At 39.4% G+C, this 24,109-nt stretch overlaps 1 protein-coding gene and 2 long non-coding RNA genes across 4 annotated transcripts; all 3 read left to right on the forward strand.

The window, feature by feature from the left end:
* Positions 1-4,280: 4,280 nt before the first annotated feature.
* Positions 4,281-5,839, forward strand: LOC121725435. 2 transcript variants are annotated; one of them, XR_006035390.1, is made up of 3 exons: positions 4,281-4,387; positions 4,939-5,071; positions 5,786-5,839. It is a non-coding gene; the product is annotated as an uncharacterized LOC121725435 (long non-coding RNA). The 2 variants fall into 2 exon arrangements; XR_006035389.1 differs by lacking the exon at positions 4,281-4,387 and adding an exon at positions 4,396-4,565.
* Positions 5,840-5,879: 40 nt separating this feature from the next.
* On the forward strand, positions 5,880-6,336 carry LOC121725665. The gene is made up of 3 exons (XR_006035418.1): positions 5,880-5,968; positions 6,094-6,166; positions 6,261-6,336. It is a non-coding gene; the product is annotated as an uncharacterized LOC121725665 (long non-coding RNA).
* Positions 6,337-7,867: 1,531 nt separating this feature from the next.
* Positions 7,868-17,740, forward strand: LOC121725476 (phenoloxidase-activating factor 2-like). The gene is made up of 8 exons (XM_042112480.1): positions 7,868-7,872; positions 9,634-9,740; positions 13,424-13,583; positions 14,953-15,067; positions 15,335-15,440; positions 16,113-16,288; positions 16,631-16,795; positions 17,573-17,740. The coding sequence occupies exons 1-8, from the start codon at positions 7,868-7,870 to the stop codon at positions 17,738-17,740; spliced, it is 1,002 nt and encodes a 333-aa protein (XP_041968414.1).
* The last annotated feature ends 6,369 nt before the right edge of the window (positions 17,741-24,109 follow it).

Raw genomic sequence — 24,109 nt, forward strand, 5'->3', positions numbered from 1 at the left:
TGTAATTTTATTAATTCTTAGTAAGTAGTTAAATGCTGCAATCAACGTTTCAATTTCGTAGATATTCATGTCGATTCCAATGTACATAATTAAATTTTATTAAAACTAAAATTCATGCTGACTCTTTCTCAAGCAGACGAATGGAAATGAGAGTGAAAGGGATGGCATCACTTCTATTTTTAATAAAATTTAATTGTGTGCATTGGAATCGACATGATTATTTACTTATTTTCATTTGGCTTTTTAAAGCAATATCTTATCTAGTATCAAAAATAAATTCACGAAAGGTAAACAACAACTGTTATTGTTTCTCTAACATTCAAATACACATACTTATTTATTTAGCTTCTTTCAATCACAAATTAAAATCGCTTTACTAATATTTTTATACTTAGATAAAATCAAATCTTGAGCTAAATTCAGTAAAATGTAGAAATAACAATTAGGTAACAAGCTTAAAACGTATTTTTCCCTAAAATCTAATTTTAATTGCCAGGAAAAACTTTATAATATAAAACAAAAAGTAAATAATATCTTTTATACAAAATAGACTGTGTCACTTTCGTCACACAGATAATATTCATTGGAATCATTTTCTTGAGTAATGTTAATCTGTTTCACTATAGATACTTCAGGTACTAAATCGACATCTCGTTTTTTTGGAATTATAAATTTCACATTTCTCAAAGAATCTGTAATACTTTTTAAGAATTTAATTTTATAATATTGCTCACTATTCTTTAATTCTAAATTCATTACAAAGCCAACATAGTATTTCCAAGTTTTTTTTTTGGTAATAGCGTACTAAAACAGTGTCATTTATTTTTAAAATACTACACATTAAGTTTTGAATAGAATTTTCATCTACATCATCTTTGCTGCCGCTAATTTCAGCGTTATTTATTTTGTATTTATTATTAATTTTGTCTTTTGCTTTTATCTTGTAATCCTCATCTAACTTGTTTTCTTCGGCTCTATTCCTATCTTCATTGTCTTTATTTTCGTTATTTTCCGTTTTGATTCTGTCATTTTTGCCTTTACTCCCATCTTCTTTTCCATCTTCCGCTTTATTTTCGTCTTCTTTGGCTTTATTTATATCTTCTTCTGCTTTGTTGCAACCCTCGTTAGACTGAATCTTATCATCCTCGGCTGTGTTTGTGTTTTCTTCGGCTCTAATCTTATCTTCATTGTCTTTGTTTTCGTTTTTTTCCAACTCCGTTGCGCCAAAATTCGTTTATCGCGCGGGAAGCGTACATTTTTCCAGGATAATATGTATCCTATGTTATTCCCGGGACTCTAAAGTATATCCATACCAAATTTCAGCAATATCGGTTTAGCGGTTTGGGCGTGAAGAGGTAACAGACAGACAGACAAACTGACAGACTGACAGACAGACAGACAGACAGATACACTTTCGCATTTATAATATTAGTATGGATAAATAAATAAAATTCTTTATTTATGTAAATCCATACATATTTGTTGCAGGGGCTTCCCTTTGAGTAGTCAAAAGACACTTGTTTTTGTTGGGAATGCCTCGCTCTTCCAGCTTAATATCTAGTCTAGCACTTAGTACATAATTGCATAAGTAAAAGAAGTGTGGAGTCAGTAGGTGAAAGTGATAAGTGTTTGTGAGTGTGTGTAGTGCGTGTGTAATGTGCGTGAGAAGTGGGTGAGTGAGATGTATAATCCCATCTTTTTAAGTTATTATAATATTATTATTATGCGCAGACCTTTATGGGCCCCTTATGTTACGTAACATAAAATTTTATGTTACCGGTAACAGAAAAGTATCATAAGAGTAACATAAAGTAACATAAAAGTGAAATATTTTGGATGAAAGAAGGTTATAATTTGGAAACGAAAAAGATTTGCGCTTTTAAAGACGTTTCTTTCATAAATGTAAGCTTTACCATACAAACAAATAACACAATTAACATAAACCAGCGAGTACTTATCTTTAAAAATCACAATAATTGTTTTCCAATTTCACTGACGAAAAATGCGTGCACTGTTTGACACAATCCATAGACAACAATATGGCGTCTTTTTTTTTAACTCTAATACTTCTATTCAATGTTGCCTGTCTTATAATGCCAATTCTCCTAATATTATTCAAAGTTTACATTTAACCACGATATTGGTAACATAAAAATAGTAACATAAAAGTGTAGAAATTAAAGACATGTTTTAAAATTGGGATAAACATAAATGGAATGGCGTTAAATCATAAAGAGATATTGCGTTAAATTGCTCGAACCTCCTTTTCTATTATGTATTATACAATACAGCTTACTTCAATAAATATTCGTAACATTTGTTGATTAAAGTTATGATTAAATTTATTGACAAGTTTTTTTTGTATGAAAATAATATATTTCCTTGTGCTCTTTGAAATTAAATTTTATAAAAACTTTTCTAGTTACAGCTAATTCGTAAAAGTTGTTTTTACCTTTAATAAAATACAACAGGATAAAAATACCAAAGCAGGTAAAAATATTAAATTGTTTGTGATATTGTATGAATCTCACTGGTTATGAAAAAAGTGGAAAAATCTACGGCCTGACCCAGCTATAGTTTGTATCGTAATAATTATTGTAGCACTAATTTTAGCCTGAAACACAGGGTATCCTAGTTCAGGCAATACTATAATCATTAAATTTGTACTTATTTAGTTTAAGTAGCTCTAATATAATAATTGTATCTCACCATCATTGTAAATACTAAATAAATATTATTATTATTATAATTTAAAAAAAATTAATTACATTGTTGTTGGGCCACGTAAATCTTTATAGTACCGTTCGAGAGCAAAAAGAAAGGCACAGAGTTTGATTTCTATCTATGACGGTACCTTGGTGGTCACTGGTCAGGCCATTTAGCCAAAACTTTTTCGTTATCGCTTCGTTATAGAATCGCCAACTAAAATCTATGGAATTGACATAAGCGTTTTTGTCTTTCAGAGCTGCTACTTTCACAATGAACTCTCTACAAGGAACACGCACACACCCTAAAGTATTATCACTTATTTTTGTTACACACTGTATAAAGAAGCGATAAAGAAAAGATATTCGCTCACCCCCCTGAGGCCCTAGCCAAATTTACTTCGCCTTATTACGAAGAGACTAGTAGATTCTTTAACGCCAATGCAATACAGAACATTTTGCCCTAGCCAACAACCGGCGAACTTACGTTTCGGTGATTCCATAACGATTTTCTCTTTACCTTCGTTTGCCCCAAAATTGTCTTTGGTTTTGTTGTCCTGTCAAATGTCAACTGTTAAATTTCAACTGTCAAATGTCAACTGTCAGTATGAGTCGTGTTCGTTTCGTTTTTTAAATGTCAATGTCAGTGTTAGTGTCAGTGTCATGTTCTAAAATCTGACAGAAATTTAATGGTATTTTAAAACATGACACACTGACACTTATGGCGGCTCTCGACATAGGCGAACGCGTTGGCCAACGCGTCTGCAGACGCGTTGGCCCAATGTGTAGAACGGGCGTTCGCGCGTTGGCCAACGTCTAAATACCTACGGCCAACGCGCGAACGCCCGTTCTACACATTGGGCCAACGCGTCTGCAGACGCGTTGGCCAACGCGTTCGCCTATTGCCGGCTCTTGATATAGGCGAACGCGTTGGCCAACGCGTCTGCAGACGCGTTGGCAGTGCGCTTGCAACGGCGTTTGTGAGTAATCCACACATAGGAAGGTCGTTCAGTATGCTTTGGATCGCGCCAATGTGCGGACGGATTCAAAATGGATGTTTAGTCGCTAACAGCTGCAGCTGTTTATTTATTCACAGCTTATAATTACTTTGTAAATGTGGACAAGAAAAAGTTTTTAAAGAGTATTCTGGAAATAAATAAATAAAAGGCGAGAAAACGTAACAAACAAAGAAATAAACTCACTTTTACATAATATTTTATAATATTAAAATAATATAAGTAATTATTTTATTACCTACTTATTATTTATTAAATTATTACATACAAAAATTATTACATATTATAATAATTATCATAATTATAACTCCGGGCAAACTGATCGCGCGGCCTATGTGTGGATGGAGCGCGAAGCTTGCGACAAATGTCCTTTGATCTTTTGCCGACATTTCCGACCCGCGCGGCAAGCTCGCAGATGCGTCGGCCAACGTCTAAATACCTACGGCCAACGCGCGAACGCCCGTTCTACACATTGGGCCAACGCGTCTGCAGACGCGTTGGCCAACGCGTTCGCCTATATCAAGAGCCGGCATATGTCGAGAGCCGCCATTATTTTTAACTTTGCGCATGCGCAATGTGCATTGAAAAACGAAACGAACACGACTATGGTCTCGGCTATAGACTTTATGACAAGGATTTTAGGATCACTTTCGCCATAACTCAGAGGTAAAATAACTTTGAAATGAGTTTGTTATGCCGCCAACTCAGACCGCGAATTTATTCCAATGTGAACGAGAAGTTTTTCGTGTTTTTTCTTCTTGTTAATTTATTTTCGATAGAAATTAAAATGAACGTGCAAAACAAGTAACGAACAGTATATATATTTAACAGAATACATGGAGACGTAAGTAAATTTCACAGTTGTAGTTACTACATTGATGCCTACGATGATGTTGAAAACTTATATTTTCTTAAATATTTTGCTTAAATGGTTTAGTGGTAGTGATAAAACTTACTATGTATCAATATTCAATTGTACACTTACGAAAGGATCAAGCTAATGGCATGAGGTATTAAGAGATAATAAAAGGTTTGTGATTTCAGTCTAGTTCCTTCAGACTAACCCTGAGGCATGATCCCTGTGCAATGGGCAAACCATGAACTTAATATTATTATCATGTGTAGGAATGTGATGCATATTAGATGATACTAGTTAGTAGTTCATAATATTTGTTGCTTAAATACTGAAAACCTTTATTCTATTAAATGTATTGCAGTAATGGAGATTTATCCAGGCCCGTTGGTGGTGCCCAAGGGCGCCTTCGATCTGAAAGGCTATGGGACACCCTGACCCATAGCCTTAATGCCATAGGCAATGGCTCAACAAAAACAACCAAAAAGTGGAAAAAAGTAAGTTTTAAATATAGGTTTTTAAAATGTTATAAGTAGATTTTAAGCAAGATTAAGTAAGTATTTTATTTCAATGAGAAGGTATGTAAGTAAGTATTCATTTGGTAAAATATGTTTTATACATTTGATCATTTGTAAGTAGGTATTAAATGTTTGATAATATGAACCAATAATAATTTGTATAAATTCCTTCATAATACTAGAATCCTTAGTATTTTTTACATTGCAAATAAATCAGTTACAAAGCAGTATACATGCTGCTTTTTTTCACTACAGTGAAAGTAATTCAATTGTTAATTTGCAAGGTTTTATTTCAAAGTATTTTAAAACAAATTTAGAAACAAAGTACTTAATTTGAAATCTTGATTAAAGCTTTGTACCTTAAATGTAGCTGGGGGCTAGGTATTACAAAGCTTTTTAAAAAAACAAACTCAATTCCATGTACTTAATAATTGTAATTTTTATTTCATCACAGACTTTCATGATAATTTTTTTTCATCAGAATACATCATTTACTTAATAATATTATAATATATTTAGTCATAATATTAATCTTCAATCTTTTATTAAAGAAGAATTGTTTCTTATGTTTTAGATTGGTTTTAAGTTAATACAAATAAATAATTTCTTACTCTATACTACTTCTTGATAAGAGAGAAATAAATGTTTTACAAAGTTATAATTAAAAAAAAACATGTATTTCATTTTTCATAGGTTTGGGCAGATCTAAAGTCAAAAACTAAGAAGAAGGGGCTTAGAATCCGCCTAGCTGCCAATGGCACAGGCGGTGGGCCTCATGATGGTCAGTCGCTGTCGGCACTTGATCTCAGAGTGCTGGCTATCATGGGCCTACTGGCTGTCCAAGGCCAAGAGGCTGTCCAAGAGCTGGGTTTTACCGTAAGTGATTAAAATATTAATTTGTTTCTATAATAAATTACTTTAAATGGATAATATTATATTATGTATGGTCAATGTATGAAAATATTTTCATTGATAAAACTTTTTCATTTATTTTTTTCCAGAACATTAATCTCATTGAAAGACCTGTAGACATCCAGGCAGAGCCAGCCAACATAGAGCAAATTTTTGTAAATGGTATGTGTTTTTGACTAATTTTATCAATTCAATTAAACCCAATGAAACTATTTATCTTTTATAATACTTTCATACACTGTTTATTTTTTTGCAGAATACTCCCACCACCATCACCACAATCACCACAGATGATGTCGACGGAAGACATACAATATAATATAATAGAGCCAACTAATCCAAGACCATCTACCTCCACGGGGAGGCCCGCCGATGTAGGCGGTCCTAGATTAGTACCATCAGCACCTGCGGAAATAACATATACTTCCCGTCATTTGTCTTTGTAAAAAGCAGAATATAAACCTAGTTTTGTATCAGACTTTATATTTAGATTTCTATGTGTTATTGGAAAAGTTAAATAATCAAATAAAACAACATATTTTTAATAAATATTTTATTACTCTGTTTCATAAGTAAGTAATACTTGATCAAGAAACTGGGCAGGGGGATCAATATGATCTTGATGCCTTGCCGAGCCTAAAGACCATAAAATAGTCATAATATGAGCGCAGCGAAGTCCTGAATGTGTTCTGCATTAAAACTATGAATCGGTTGCTGGATATTACTAAGTACCTCCCAATTATCATTATATAAATGGAAGGAACAAATCCTACAGTTTTGTGGTACATAAAAATAATCAGTGAATAATTTTATTCTCAGCCACTTAGGAGCAGCCAGTCTTTGGGTTGAATGACAATCAGGATAAAAACAAAACTGTTGAGAACCTGAAGCTCTAGTGTACATTGGCAAGATTATATTGGGTTGGTTATTGTTGGGATGTCTTACTTCAGTGGAACAAGTAGCAGCTCGGTCAATTTTTTGCCAGCATGGATGACAGATTTTATCAGATCCATGTAACTGTAAAGAAAAATCAATATCAAAAGTCTTGAAAAGCTAGTTTGTTTGTATTTCACTATTATAATAATTCACAATACTGCACATTTATTTAGCCTCAGATTTAAAAGTTGTGCGACAAATCATAAAATAAATGGAGTCCGACCATACACAAAACTGACCACTAGACCGATTTTGATAAAATCTGAAACTGTTTTAGAGCTGTTTAAATGGATTTTGACACTTGGGAACGTGCACAAAACTGAAACTCCGAACTTGAATAAAGAACTCAAGACCAACATTTGAATTACAATACCTATAGTAAAGTTACTTAAGTACATTTTCTTTTTCTTACCTTAATTTGGAGAGGTATTTCGTTGGTTCCCTTTAAAATATTTGCCCTGCGCAAATCCATACACAAACTTGTGTAGGAGGCTTTGTCAAGACGGAAATTTTGTGTGAATAGAAGTTCCGGCATGTCTTCTATTCTCTCTAATTGCCGTCTTAGCAAAAGCCTCCTCCTGCGCCTGTCCGATATGGTGTGGTGGTGCGCGGTCCACAGCAAGCGTAATGCATGCATATTAATTAATACTTGAGTACTTATGTTTTTAACAAGAAGTAAGAACCATTGATCGGCAGCCACACACAATTTACAGCTGAATGCACGCCATTTTGTTCTTCAACGCGATAACACCGCCTTTTTAACAATCGTTTGTGACGAAAAGAAAAGATACGAAAACGCTAGCGATTAGTGGCATTTGTGTGTGTTGTCTAGGACTTTCTATACAAAAAGCTAAGGGGCACTTCTTTATCGCAATAAAGAAGATGAACAGTGATATCGCTTTCGTCCAACTTGTAATTTGGCTACCAATGGTGTACACGATTACGACAAGAGACTCATGATAACGAACGCTTATGTCATTTCCATACATTTTTGGTTGACGATTCTATAGCGAAGCGAAAGCTCTTATTATTATTACTAGCTATATTTTGACCGAGCTTTGCTCGGTATTTGATAAAACACGAATAAAATGACATTTTCTAAAAATGATTCCTAGCTAGATCGATTTATCGCCCTCGAAACCCCCTATATACTAAATTTCATGAAAATCGTTGGAGCCGATTCCGAGATTCCACTTGTATTATATATAGTTACATACGAGTATATACAAGAATAATTGTTCGTTTAAAGATATAAAGATTGAAGTAACTGTGTAATTTAGACAAGACTAAATTAAACACCTTGTGGGGATCATTATTGCTTTTAGCTTAAAAAGCAATTCGAAACCGATGTTTTGTGCTTTTTGATACTTGAGGCATAGAAATGAAATTAAATAATGTTTATTTTTTCGTTAGATACAAATAAACACTTTTCGAACTGTTCTTCATGATTACCACCAAGAACTACCCCACGAGAAGATGAAACTTGGAAATCCTTGCCTACTATCAAATTAGAGTAAAATACTATGTGTCTCTGCTCTCTCATAGTTGGTAGTCAAAAACGTACAAAGGTCTAAAGAAATTGTTACGTTACAATTTAGTTAACCCCCGACAAAAAAGAGGGGTGTTATAAGTTTAACGTGTCTGTCGGTCTGTCTGTCTGTCTGTCTGTCTGTCTGTCTGTCTGTGGCATCGTAGCATCCAAACGGGTGGACCGATTTTGATCTAGTTTTTTTTTGTTTGAAAGCTGACTTAATTGAGAGTGTTCTTAGCTATAGTTCATCATCATCAGCCTGCTCTGTGTTGAAAAATCGCGGTTCATCTGGTTCGTGAAGGGCCGATTAGCAACTTGCAGTAGTTTGGTGGGCTTTATAATTTATTGAATTCTAGTTCGTGACATTTATGAATATTTACACATTAATGGAATGTTGACCTGGTGCTGCAGCATCACCTGGTAATCAATAGGATACCCAACTCCTCACCAACTTAGAGCAATGGTTTCGTGTTTGGGCTCATTTTAATTGCGACAACTAGTAAGACGTAAATAACCCATAAATTTTTGCATGCTGCTGCTGCAGCATCACCTGGATTCTATAAAAGCCGAGCTCCATATGAACCCAAAGTGGAGGTTTCATGTTTGGACTCATATTGACGGCCTCATCCAAAAATAACATTCCTAGATAGTTCATTGGGATATAATATTATGATCCTGTTGATAGGAATTACTCTGCATTATAACCAACACAAGTTTAAAAAGCATGAAATAAAATTAAATTAAGAAATTAAAAAAAAACCCCGCCAAACAACTTTAAAAAGTAATGAAATAACATATTTTACTGACTTTAAGTTTAAATAATTCCTAAGTGTAAAGTGATATTTTAGTCCATAATTGTTGTCAAGGTGTGTCGGGGGACCGCTAATGTAGATGTTTGATTTCACATAACATTATAGTTTAAGGGTCAGTTCACAGCGAACTGAATCGAGACAATCAGTGACATGGCGATACAAAATGCAAAAGACACTGTTGGCGGTCCCCCGACATACCGTGACAACAATTATGGACTAAAATATCACTTTACACTTAGGAATTATTTAAACTTAAAGTCAGTAAAATATGTTATTTCATTACTTTTTAAAGTTGTTTGGCGGGGGTTTTTTTAAATTTCTTAATTTAATTTTTAATCATTATATTCTAGTGCTGCCATCATCGGCCTCCTATGCGTGTACGTGAGCTGCCAGAATATTCCCATACGGATAGTGGAGGACGAAACCGACACTCTGACAATTAGTGACATGGGAGATGGTAAGTTTTGAGTATAGTGAGTATGGCAAAGTGCGCCTACCCGGCAAGTGCGCCATTGCTATAACTCCATACTGCTGATAGGAGATTCCCAATCTGCAGTGGAGCGCTTTACCACATTAAAAAATTAAAATGGTTCTCGGTGTAGAAACTAGTTATCGAGTAAGCAAAGAAAAGTAAAGGAATGTAATTGGTGTCTTCTTCACTCGGAAATATGTATTAGTTAGTTTTCCATATGTCTGCTATGTGATCTGAAAAACGAAATAGCCAAGGCAACATAGTCTATTATCACATAGCGTTTTCGGCATCAGTCCCGGGGCAGGGCAGGCAGGGCAGGCCGAATGGATACGAAAATAGACAAAAATTAAAAACCTCTCGAAAAACTTCAGATCCGAACTAGGCAATGGATATTCTGTGGCAATGGGCCATTAGGCACAACGTCGCGCGTTATAAAAAAGCTTATTGTGGATGGATGTGGATTATTGCAAAGTTATAATTTGCTGTATACAACTATGTTATAAAATCGTGTTATAACATAATGTAAGTAGGTAAGTATATAATATTTTGACACCTCTTTCCTTCCAATTATTATTTTAGCATAATTATTATATAAGTATTATGTGTCATGAGGAAAATAGCCTATAAGTACTGTACCTAATTCTGAATAATATGATTTAGAAGTTAATATTTTTGCAATACTTCGGGTGGGTTGCAACTTGCACCGAGGCGTGGTTAAAGTTAAAGTTAAGGCTAACTTTAACTTTAACCTTAACTTTGACCACAGAATTTACAGATGACAGCTGGTTCGATAAGGCTTGAAATGAACGGGGGCGGGGGCGCTGCTGGTAAAGAGAGCTGTCAAAAATGGCGTTTTTGTATGATGACAGTGTTAGTTCCTTTTTTCGCCACTGTTCAGTCGAATTATGATACCTCTTTAGATTTAAAAATAATACTCCAACGCCAACTGTTGTCAATAGAAATGTGTCATATTGTTGTCTAGAAAAATGCTTTGTAACAGCAACTTGTGAAAATGAATAAATTATATTTGTAACGCTTTACAGCCTTTAAGTTTTAAGAAATACCTTTTGGTATTTTAAACATGGTCCTTCGAGCAAAAAAGTAAATGGAAAATGTATACAGTCAACTCAAGAAGAAGAAATTAATATGGTCCCGGACCTCTGAGAATTAAATATGTTATATGGTCCCGGGCCTTTGAGACTCAACCAGAAGAACATGATCCAAAAGGACCTTCGAGAAGGTAACATGGTCCTTCATCTTTAAAATCTTCGAGGACGCATGCAGGGCCTCTGAGTACTTAATATGGTCTTGCAAGGCCTTAAAGAAATTAATAATATTATGGTCCCGGACCTCTGAGTAAAGGAATTAATATGGTCCCGGACCTCTGAGTAAAGAAATTAACATGGTCCCGAACCTCTGAGAAGTAAAGTATGGTCATGGTCTTCTTCGTCAACTCAAAAAGGACTTTTGAGTATTAAACATGGTCCTTGCGAGGGAAGGTATAAAAATACACTAAAACAATATTTAAACTATTGTTCGAGATACAAAGTAAAAAAAAAGTGAGAAGCGTAAAGGAACCAAAGAACAAAACCAAAGTAAGGTGGTAAGGGAAGTAAATAGTAATAGTAAATATAGAATTCAAAACATTATAAAATTAAATATCTCAAAAAGTCATGGTAGAAACATTCATAAAATTCAAGTCAAAGACGTCATAATAGTCAAATGTAGTCAAAGAGAGGAAAAAGTCGAGGTTTAATTTGAGAAAAAAGTACATGAAAAGAGCTAACCAGAAAGACGTCCAGATTGACAATAGTGTCAAGTGAAAAAAAAGGGATTTGAAGGAATTGAAGGATTATATTTTGATTGATGAAAACAATTTGTAAATATTGAAGCTATCACTAAATCTTATATCTTTAAACGAGCAATTATTGTATATATATATATATATATATATATATATATATATATATATATATATATATATATATATATATATATATATATATACAATAATTGCTCGTTAACACTGCACTAAACACTAGGTCACAACACTTAGCACTAAGTCCAAACACAAATCACTAGGTCCAATCACTAAGCACTATCACTGTCCTAGGTCGTAGCCAAGTCGCAGGTTTCACTGGTTCACTCACTATTGATCACTCCGAAATCGCCTTGATGAAAGCTCGAAACGAACTCACTTGCCGGGCCTGCCTGCGGCTCTTTTTATATGGCGAGACGAATTCCAGAAATTTCCCGATTCACGTAAACAAGTAAACAACCGTGGGAAATTTCTAGGAGGCTCGGGCATGTACCACAATAAAACTGCCGTCCTTGCGATAAGTGCAGTAAGTTGAATTTAATTTAGACCTTATGGACTCAGTCATAAGGTCTAAATTCAAACACGCTAACAAATAAAGGGTAAACACGTAAACAAACATTAGACCTTTCTAGAAGGTTCGAGTATGTACTTGCGCACCACGTGTCCGTATACCATGTACCGTAACAATATATATATACAAGAATTGCTCGTTTAAAGATATATATATATATATATATATATATATATATATATATATATATATATATATATATATATATATATACAGGGTGTAACAAAAATAAGTGATAATACTTTAGGGTGTGTACGTGTTCCTTGTAGAGAGTTCACTGTGAAAGTAGCAGCGCTGAAAAACTATTTTTTTTTTCACTTTTGTATGGGGAAACTCGTGACGCTCGGGCGCTTGCCCATACAAAAGTGAAAAAAAATTTTCGTCTTTCAGCGCTGCTACTTTCACAGTGAACTCTCTACAAGGAACACGTACACACCCTAAAGTATTATCACTTATTTTTGTTACACACTGTATATATATATATATATATATATATATATATATATATATATATATATATATATATATATATATATATATATATATATATATATATATATAATTGGAATCTCGGAATCGGCTCCAACGATTTTCATGAAATTTAGTATAGTCTAGGAAAATGGCTTGTAACAGCAACTTGTGAAAATGAATAAATTATATATTTTGTAACGCTTTACAGCCTTTAAGTTTTAAGAAATACCTTTTGGTATTTTAAACAGCCACGTTCATTTAAAGCCTTGTTGAGCTCAAGGTTATGGTTAAATATGGCATCCATTTTTGACTTTAACCAAAGATTTAACATTTTGCATTGTAGTTATAGTTAAAGTTACAGGTATAGCTAAAGTTAGTTGGTGCAACCCACCCTAAAGAAATACTCTGGCTATAATTCTCTTCTAATTTCACATAAAAATACCTTACACCGTAAACAAAATTAGATTGACTCTAGTCATCCTGACTGCAGACAGGATTACCTTTACCTTATTGGTAAATATGGTAATTGGTAACTATGCTTCGCACTCGAGAGGGTACAGAAGATCACAGGTGCTAGCGGGGAATACTAAGTATGTAAATACAGTGCCGGTTTTAACACTACCAGCGCCCTGGGCGAGATTTTTTGTGCGCCCAGGGTGCTGGTAGTGCTTAAAAAAATGGCACCCCTTTTGTTTGCCTTCAGCGCCCCTTTTTCCCGGTGCCCTGGGCGGTCGCCCAGAGTCGTAAAACGCCGCGTGCGTAAATATCTACAATGGATACAAAGGTCTTATTGTTTCTTGGTTTCAGGCACCGAAGGTCACTGTGGAAGGGACGTAATGGAAAAGTATGAGCCGCCGAAGTTTTGCGGCATCAGCGACCCTGGCGACTGTGCCATGAAGTACAACGGCAAGGATAAGGACATCTTCGCCGGCTTCGGAGACTTCCCCTGGATGGTGGCTCTACTCAAGTAAGTGTATAAAGCTGGCAAGAACGTGACTGCTGAAAAACAACTTCTAGAGATGCTGAGGGACCTATCACTTAAGGAGTGAGCACACTGAGACGGGCCGTGCCGGGGCTCAGCGTGCCGGGGCTCATCGTAAAAATCCGCCTCCATACAATTTGTATGGAAGCGGAAATCCGCTGCGCCCCGTCTCAGTGTGCTCACTCCTTCATCAGACAGCGGTCGCGCGTTCAAGCACTTCAAGCGTTCTGCGTTTGAGCGGTCACTGGTCAGTCACACAGGAGGAATTTTGACTCGGTCAGAACGCCCCGTGTTTAAGTATATCTATACTATAATCGGCCAAGTGCGAGTCGGACTCGCGCACGAAGGGTTCCGTACCGTTAGAGCGCAAATAGGGAAAAAAATGTGTTTTTTGTATGGGAGCCCCCTTAATTATTTATTTTATATTAATTTTATTATTTAATATCAAAGTAATTATAATTGAGGATTTTGTGAAAATTTCAAGTGTTTATATTATGTTGCCATTACGGGTTACGAGTAAAAAAGACCAAAAAAATAACGTTTATTGTATGGGAGCCCCCCTTAAATATTAACTTTATTTTCTTTTTAGTATTTGTTGTTATACTTAGCGGTTACAGAAATCTGAAATACACAATCTGTGAAAATTTCAGAAGTCTAGCTATAGCGGTTCTTGAGTTACACCCTGGAGACAGACGGACAGACAGACGGACAGATATTGAAGTCTCAGTAATAGGGTCCCGTTTTTACCCTTTGTGTACGGAACCCTAAATAATATAACAAAACACAACACAAGAGTACGCAAAGCTGCAGACCGCTTGAACGCTTGACCGCGTGACCGCTCTCTGTCTGATAGGTCCCTGAGGGTGAGTTAACATTGCAACCTTGCAGGGCGTTTCAATTTTTCCTGCCTGTCAGCTGTTGGCTTCCTATATCTTTGGAAAGGGGTCATTTAAAAACGCGACGCTTTGCGACGTTGTAATGTGGTAAAACTCTTTGTGTGCTTACTACAAACTGAGATACCTTGTGCTGTAAACAAAGGCAGCTGTGACACAGTTCATACTAGTACGGCTGCCAATGTTTTCCCTATCAGAATACTTTGCATAAATACATATTGTGTCCCTTTCATTGTAAAAAAATGTACTTAACGAAATTGATTACTTAATAAAAAATTTATTTATTTATTCATTATTTATTTAATGTAATTTGACTCACAAATCGTAATTAAATTTTATTACCTCGAAAATCTTTTGATACTTCTGTGTTTTCAAAGATGTAAAATAGGATTCTTAAGTTTGCATAAGATTATAAGGGTACTTACATAAAAGTATAATTAGAAATTATATTCAACTTTTAGCAGGACTGACGAGACCGAATGGGTGAACACGGATTACATAGGGGGTGGAAGCATCATCCACCCATCCGTAGTCATAACAGCTGCACACAAAGTCGAAAACAGGAAACCAGAAGAGGTAAATAGTAAATAGGTACTGAAAAGACAACCAAGCGAAATTATATTCTAACAGTGCTTGTTACTTGTTAGCATTCGCTTGTTTCGATGGCTAAGTTAGATGTCTGAAATTCACACCGCATAGTACACGAAATGCGGCGCGTACGGTGCGGACAAATGTGCGAGGTTTCACATCATTCATTATTCATACAACGAATTCTAAAATGTGGCGCGTACGATTACCGATGTTAATCAGGCCCTAATATAAGCAACATGTTGTATATTCCAGATTAAATGCAGAGCCGGCGAATGGGACACTGATAACAAAAAAGAAAACCTCCCACACCAAGACAGATTTGTGAAGAAAATTGTTATCCACAAAGATTACAATACATGTAAGTCTTGATACATTTTTCATTGCATGATCGCGATGAATTGCCCGAGAGACATGCTAAAACTTAGGAAAATTAGTGACAAATTTGATTGTCCCATTGTGCACCATTGGGTACGTATACATGTGCATGTACCTAGTGCCGCAAACAGACCAAACAGATATTTAAATTGATTGAATCTTGATTGAATTTTATTATTATGTCTACTAACCTAGTTTTTTTAAGTATTGTAGTATCTACTAACAAATTATGGACTTAGTCTGAAATAAATGGTTTATTATTATTATTGTTATTAAAACTGTCTTGGAAGTTGGGACCGGCAATTTATACATCAATCACATAGATAGATATATAACTATTTATTACTCACAAATTGGTACTAACTAGAAAAATGTGGGCAAGGGCAGAAGAGAAGGAGAAAGCTAAGCCCAAGCAAAGAACACAATATGATAGCGTCATATTATCCAGCATCTGTATTCTATACCCTAAGTATCATGCTTATTGCTTATCCTTGCTTTCCTATTTCGTTGATCCTGCATTTCTACTGTACCTATAACGTCTAAGTAGTGGTTATAAAGCGGCTCTTGACTCGGAGGTCATGGGTTCGATTCCCGCGTTGGAAACAAGTTATTAGCTGATAGCTACGTATAACGGAAGCTATCATTCCTGTTTTAGCGGATTCATACAACGACGTAGCGCTGTTGTTCCTCAGCGAGCCCTTCACCCTGGCGCCCCACGTGGGCGTCGCGTGCCTCGGCACCGACATGCCGGCCCCGGGCACTGAGTGCTACAGCATGGGCTGGGGCGGGGACACCCAACGAGACCAAGAATACTTCACTATTCTGAAGAAGGTTAGAGCATCTATTGTTACATTTAAGTTGTCTGTCTTGAGACTATCGCAAAAGAGTTCGACCTAAACTCATTTGTTACAGTCTCTCTCGAGACTACGATATTTATTTAATTACGAAACCCATGAGGATGCACACACAAACAAATAATATTACGATAGTCTGTCTTAAGACTTTGCTCCAAGTATAACCCTTAAATGTAGCTCGCTCTTTGCAGAATTCCCTAAAGATATTGTTTTTTTTTTAAATTCATAATTCATTTATTTCATACCATATTACATTACCAGACTTGGTAGACTCCGTAGCTGAAATTTCATACTTTACTTTAACTTCCAACATTTCCAGGTTACTCTGAAGTTGGTCGAGGATGGCGAGTGCGAGAAGACATACCAGAGGGAACTGGAGAACGAGGACTTCACCCTCCATGACTCCCTGACGTGCGCCGCCAGCAAGGGGGACTTGGACACGTGCGTCGGTGACGGCGGATCGCCTCTAGTTTGTCCCGTAAAGGTAGGCAAAAAAATCAATTTTTAACATATACTTACCCTTAGATGAATGATTAGTCTCGCGCGCGCGCTCGCATTTATCTAGTTCAAGCATGTACGTCCAAGTTTATTTCTTTAAAGCTACTGGACCGTTTTTGTTAAGTGCCTGACAGACGTACGAACTTAAAGTACGCGGGTTTTAAATTCGCGAACTTACTCGGCTCGCGTCGGTGACACACGAGAATCGCTCATACTGGATTATCATACCCCCAGGCTCGCGGCTCGCGGCTCGCGGCTCGCGGCTTGCGGCTTGCGGCTTGCGGTTCTTTGCTGACACACAGGCGATTAAGATCGTCGAGCCATAAGTCCGCGTACTTACTCGCACGTCTGTCCCCCCCTTTAGGCTAAATCAAGAGTCAAGGAGTTGCTTTAAAATGTCACTGGCAATCTGGGGTATCCATTGCATATTTAGGCAATTTGTATTTGATAATAATCCTATGTCAGCGAAATCATAAAGGACTTGACAATGGGTCGGTGGACGGTGACCGGCGGCGTCGACTTCAATTGCGAAGCTTCATACCATAGCCCATTTTGATTTCTGACTTCACTTTTGAATTTGAAATTGTTTTTTGTTTAATTTTCACCCTTTGTCTGACTGCTATTAACGTATTTGTGACGTTACACATACTTAGCACGGCATCAGAAGACATAATTATTATAAAGTGTATCACACGTTTATTTCCTTCTTGTTTCTGTTCGCTTGTTTAAATTGTGTTTGAATAAAGAATTTGATTGTTTTCAGGGATGCGGCGAGGGCCACAGGTACGCCATATACGGCCTGGTGGCTTACGGCATGGGGTGCGGGGAGCAGGACATCCCCGGGGTGTACGTGAACATCCCCCGCATGCACCCCTGGGTCAAGGAGCAGATGGAAGCCGAGGGCATCAAGGATTATAGCTTCGATGTTTAAGTTTAATAAATTAAGCCTCCAGTACACAATGGCCCACAATGGCCTACTGCAGGCGAATTTTAACTGTAGACCACTGTTGGCGACACGACAAACTCGGCGGGGCCGTGGTCGCCAGGTGGCAGAGCAGTGGACTGTATCTTGAAGGGTGAAGGATGCCGGATGGAAGATTCCTGGAGAAGGAGGTGCAGGAGACGAGAAGGAAACACAGGAGTGAACTTGGTACTGCTTGGAGCGGAGTGTGGTGGAGCAGGGCTTACGCATGCATCTGCTTGGCTTGTCGGAAGTGAATGTGTATGCACCGAGAAAGTGCGTGTTTATATATGAAATTTGTACCGTTAGAGCCCGTGGGGTTCTATCGGTTGTTGTCGAACGAATGCAGTCCGTTTATTGAAATATAACATTTTACACATAATATGACATCAAATGGGATTCTTATAAGCTAATACAATGGTAAACAAACATTCTTATAAGATAAATAAACAATAAAATGTGTAAAACAAAGCCATGTAAAAAAGAGACAACAATAGTTCGAGTGCAACTATGCAAGAAAGAGACAGCAATAACAATTGTGTGAAACACACTACATTCCCGTGCGAAAGGGACAGCAATATTATAAAAATGAGACACAAGATAAACATTTTCCAATAGGAATTACTAATATGAAATCTTAAATCTAAGTGTAAACAAAAAGAGGGAATAAAACTAAGCTATTATTTACAGTCTCCCCCTCGTGCGCAAGCACCGAAACGTTTTATTCCTGGCTGCTTACGAGAATCAGACGAGAGGCTGGGCGACGAATTAGTCCGGCGGCTGTACGGACTTCTGCTACTCTAACCCGCCCGTCTGGACCTGGGAAAGTCTTTATTATTTCACCTCTAGGCCATATTCCACGGGGCATCGTTCTATCACATATTATAACGATATCTCCGGGGTTGAGGTTGCTGTGCTGCGGGTTGCCGAGCCGAGGCATCAATTGGGGTTTGTACTCTGCTACCCATCGAGCCCAGAACGCTTCGGCCAACTTTTGCGCAGCTTTCCACGAGCGACTGTCTGCTGTGTAGTCTTTATACGAGCCGAAAGGTATCATCCCGCTTGACCTCCCAATTAGAAAGTGATTTGGGGTCAGTGATTCCTCGTTTAGATCAGGATTTACTGGTGTTAACGGTCTCGTATTTATGACATGTTCTGCTTCCAGCAACAGCGTATGCAACACTTCATCTGGGGGCGTCTTTTCTGTTAAGGTGACTCGTAATGCCGCCTTCACAGATCTCACTAATCTCTCCCAGGCGCCGCCCATGTTCGGGGCCCCAGGGGGTATTCTTTTCCAAATTATCTGTTTTCCGGAGGCGAAGACCTTCATCGCGTCGTCATTTTGTTGGAGAGCTTCCGTCACTTCTTTCTCGGCGCCCACGAAGTTGGTTCCGTTGTCGCTATATATGACCGTCGGAGTGCCACGGCGGGACATCATTCGGCGCAAGCTCATGATCATGGAGGATGCAGATAGGGAAGGCACCAGCTCCAGATGCACGGCCCGAGTGGTGAGGCACGTGTAAAGTGCGCCCCACCGCTTATCGTGTCTTCGCCCGATCGTGACTTGCATTGGGCCAAAATAGTCAACCGCCAAGGCTGTGAACGGCGGCTGATTATGGGCCAGTCTTTCAGGAGGTAAGTCACCCAGGGGAATTTTAGAGGGAGTTCCCCTGTAGGTTCTACACCATTGACACTTGTTGCATATATAGCGAAGGATGCTGCGTAGTCCAATTATGTGGTAGCGCTGTCGGAGCTCGTTCATCACGGTTTGGTGATTGCCGTGGTTAAATACTGCGTGCGTGTGATGCACTAACAGTCGGGTAAATTCTTCCTTCGCATGTAGGACAGGCAGATTATATTCTTCCTTAACTCTGCTATCGAGGTATAATATCCCGCTGCGGTCGAGTTTCACAGCAAGTTTGTGAAAGGGGGACCTCTTCGGAGGTCGTTGCCCAGCCTCTATCGTCTTTATATCGTCCGCGAACGAGATGTTCTGACTCCTCTTGATAAGCAGCAATTCTGCTAGTCTGATGTGATCAGGAGAGATTTCCGTATTTACTTTTCTCTTGAGCAATTTGGCTTTAAATGCCTCAGCCGAGAGCAAGACGGTGGCAGCAGCGCGTACCAGGCGCTTATACTTCGAAAACCTTTCAACTTTAGGCAAGTAATCGTTATTTACATGGTCTACACAGACGTGAACCTGCTTAATTATTCTCTCCTCCCCTGAAGGGGGTAAGGGAGCCGCGGTCCGCTTTTCGCACGGCCATGTCGCGGGGTCGTCTAAAATAAAGCTGGGTCCTGTAAACCATCTGTGTGTCGAACTAAAATTCACCGGAATGCCCTTGGTAGCGTCGTCCGCGACGTTGTCGGCGCTCGGCACCCATCGCCAGTCGGCCGGGGTCGTTGTACTTTCGATCTCGGCTAGCCGGTGCGCGACAAACGACTTGAAAGTACGCGGATCGGACCTAATCCAAGCTAATACCGTTTTTGAATCCGACCAGTAATACGACTTTGTAATTTTGTAGTCAGATTCCCGTTTTACTGACTCTGCTAAGCGGGAACCAAGAACCGCGGCTTGCAACTCTAATCGCGGTATCGAAATTGGTTTTAACGGCGCTACTTTCGCCTTTCCCGTAACTAATCTAGCCGTCTTTGTGTTATTATTCATGCTAACGAAATAAACTGCGGCCGAATAAACTTTTTCGCTAGCATCGCAAAATATGTGTAACTCCCCCTCGCCAGAGGGCGGGGCAGGTACGTATCTTTCTATTTCGAAAGTCCTCAGCAAGTTTAAATTATTAATAAACGACATCCACGTAATGTGGTGTTCCTTAGTTATAGGATCGTCCCAACCTACGCCACTACGCCATATTTCCTGAATGAGGCACTTACCTACCATAGTTACCGGCGAAACTAATCCTAACGGGTCGAAAACCGACATGACGGCGCTAGTGACTTGCCTCTTGGTGGGTAAAATTTCCCCTGAAATTACACTAGATGGCGTGTTTCTGAGGTTCACGTTAAATCCTAGAGTGTCGCGAGCGTGGTTCCAAATGAGACCTAAAGTCCTCTCTGTATCGCTTTTTCCTAAAGTCGTCGCGCCGCTAATTCGCTTATCGGAAACGTCTTTTATTACTTCGGGCACATTCGACGCCCAACCGCGTAACTCGAACGAAGCGCCTAAGTTAATCCTATACATGGCATTGACCGCTTGCCTGGCTTCGTCCGCGTCGTCGAATGAGTCCAAGTAATCGTCCATATAAAAGTTCCGTTCCGCAGCTTTAGCTACCTTCGGGTACTCTGAACTAAAGTTTTGCGCGTTTTTATTTTTAACATGAATGGCCACGCACGGCGATGAGGCCGCCCCAAAAATAAGCGAGGTCATACGGTATTCTCGCGGGGGGATGTTTCTATCGTCGCCTCGCCACAGAAAACGAAGGCTGTCGCGATCCGACTCAATCACTTTTATTTGTAAGAACATCTCTTTGATGTCCGCTACTACTGCTATTTTTCCTTCGCGGAACCTAACTAAAACGCCGAAAAGCGACTGCAATAAGTCGGGCCCGGTTAGTAGCGCATCATTCAAACATTTTCCCCCATATTTAGCCGCAGCGTCAAAAACCAGTCGCACCTTACCTTTTTGGGGATGAACCACTGAAAAATGAGGTAAGTACCAGGTGCGAGGTGATGTGGCTGGGGTGCTCACTAGTTCTGCGTAACCCGAACTTAGCAAGTTATTTACTTGTTTCGAATACTCTATTTTTAAGTTTAAGTTTTTATCTAATTTGTTCTCTAGATTGTACAGACGGCTTAGGGCTTGTTTCTTATTGTCCGGCATTACTTCATTGTCGGTTTTCCACAATAAGCCTGACTCATAACGATCGCAATCGTTCATTTTATTGCAAGTTCTATTTAAAACAGTTAACGCGCGCTCGTCCGGATCCGCTTTAGGTTTACGCGGCTCTATACCTAACGACTCTATGCTAAAATAATTCCTTATCAATTCTAACGCGGGATCCTCGGACTGCGACGTTCTTACGTGACTTATGAACTGAATATTATTTAAATTACGCGAGCTTGCGTCCTGCCCGTGCAGGACCCATCCTAATTTAGTTAACGACGCCACTGGCTGGCCCTTATTTCCGATACGTAATTGTCGAGACGTAATTAAGTGCCAGTTATCCTGGCCGATAAGTATCGTAGGCTTAGCCTGCTCGTAACACAGTTCGTCTTCTAATTCCGCTAGGTGGCTGCACTGTCTAACTAGGTCCTTGCTTACGGACTGCGGCGTAAGGTTCAAATTACTAATCGTGCTCGCGTTCATTTTTTCTAGATTTCGACTACACGCGCCGCGGATTGTTAGCGATATGTTGCACGATTCGGGGTCGTCAATTTGGTTACCGCCTACCCCTTCCAACTTAAGTAGCTGGCTGCGACCCCTGGGTGCTACACTGTCCGCTACCGTACGCTCAACTAGGGTCAATGTAGAGCCCTCGTCCAGCAAGGCGTATGTAGCGGTGGTGCCCACTGGGCCACTTATCTCAACCGGCACTACTTTGAGGTAGGTGTTTGACGCACGAACGTGATTTATTGAGCTAACATTGCCGCTTGCGGGCGGCGCTGCACTGCCGCTGCCGTGTAATAACTTATTATGAGACGCTTCGCAACCGTTTATGCCGCACGGAATATATTTACATCTGAAAGTTCGCCCGTGCGAGTTATTTAGACATCTAAAGCAAAGTTTACTATTTTTAGCTGCGTCCCATCTTTCCGATACGCTAAGTTTAATAAAATCTGCACAATTAATAGTCGTATGGGAGCCTGAACATACGGGACAATTATTTCTATTGGACGAGTTTGACGGCGCTTCCGTCGCGGAGCGTGGCGCCTCTGTCGCGGGGCGCGGCGTGCGATGCTTCGGCCTGAATGGTTCGGCCTTTTTAGCTGAGGGTTTGAACGCGGCTGCTACGGTATTACGCGGCTCGTACGTGACTTCGCAATCTGATCTATCACAGGAACTATCGCTATCATAACGCGTCGATCTATGAGTCCGTGTGCGAGTCGTGTTTACCGCGCGAGGTTTCATCTTGCCTCTCCTTTCCTCCCTAGCTGTTTCGTACGCGAACATCGCGCCGCACTGATCCGCCATAATATTTAAAAATCTAGCCATTAATTCGAGCTCCGGTGCTCCGGGTCGTTCAGATTTGAACTCGTACCACTTATATTTTAAAATAATATTTAACTTGTCGACTATTCGACCCACTAACTCGGGAGAATACAAATATTGTGGCTGGTTAAGTGACTTTATGGCCGCTACCGTGTTTGATATTTTACTCGCGAAACTACTAACATTGCGCCCGTCTTCCGTCATACGGGGTAAACGTTTTATGTTTTCGATTTCGGAGAGAATAAGTAGTTCTGGCCTGCCGTATCGCCGTTCTAGCGTATCTATTATTTCGTACGGGTCCGATACTGTGTATAGCAAAGATCTAACTGTTTCGCGGGCCGCGCCTCTTAATGCTTTTCTTAACCTAGCTACATTTTGAATGTCCGAGAACATATCCGCGGTGTCATTAAAAACAGATTTAAACGCCATCCACTCCGTAATTGTTCCGTCGAAGTGGGGCAACTCATGAATGAATTTAGGCGTCGCTTCCGACCTACTCGAATTGACCGCTTGAACTATCGCGTTGGCTAGCAATGTCATGTCGCTAAGCGACGTGTTACCGGCGCGCGGTTCGATGTTTTCGGTCGGACGCGGGTCTCGTCCCGGGTTTTGAGCGCTTGTTGACGGCCTAACACATTGCTCCGAGATCCAGCCTTCAACTCGGGTTTTATTCGATCTGGGTGGCTGGTCCGCGTCGGTGGATTCTCCTAGCTCTATCCTAGCTATTTCCAGCCGACTCATGGCAGCTGCGGACGCCGCCCTAGCCCGTGCTAGTTCGGAGTTGTGATACTCTAATTCGGCCTGCAACGCGGATAATTTGCTGCTTGCTCTGTCCCCGGGGACGTTAACTATAGTGCCCGGCGCACTTCCTACATTTTCGACTACGTTGTCGATTTGTGCGGGTACTGAATTTAGTTTGGCCCTAGCGTCGGTACGCGTGCTGCTCTCCGTCGTGTCTTCAACGCCGGTGCTTCTGCTCCATGTGTTGGTCTCGTGGGACGTGGTCTGCCCTGACGATGGCGTCTCTTCCCGCGAGGGCGTGGACTTGCCCGAGCGCAACACACGCGCGTTCTCCATTGCGCACGAGGGGCCCTAACCTTAAAACTAACACTTTTCACTTTCACTTCACTTAATGTCTTTACGTAACGCGACCTACCAAGCCTACTACTAAC

Source organism: Aricia agestis, chromosome 3 (assembly GCF_905147365.1).
Source record: "Aricia agestis chromosome 3, ilAriAges1.1, whole genome shotgun sequence".
Classification (NCBI taxonomy): Eukaryota; Metazoa; Arthropoda; class Insecta; order Lepidoptera; family Lycaenidae; genus Aricia; species Aricia agestis.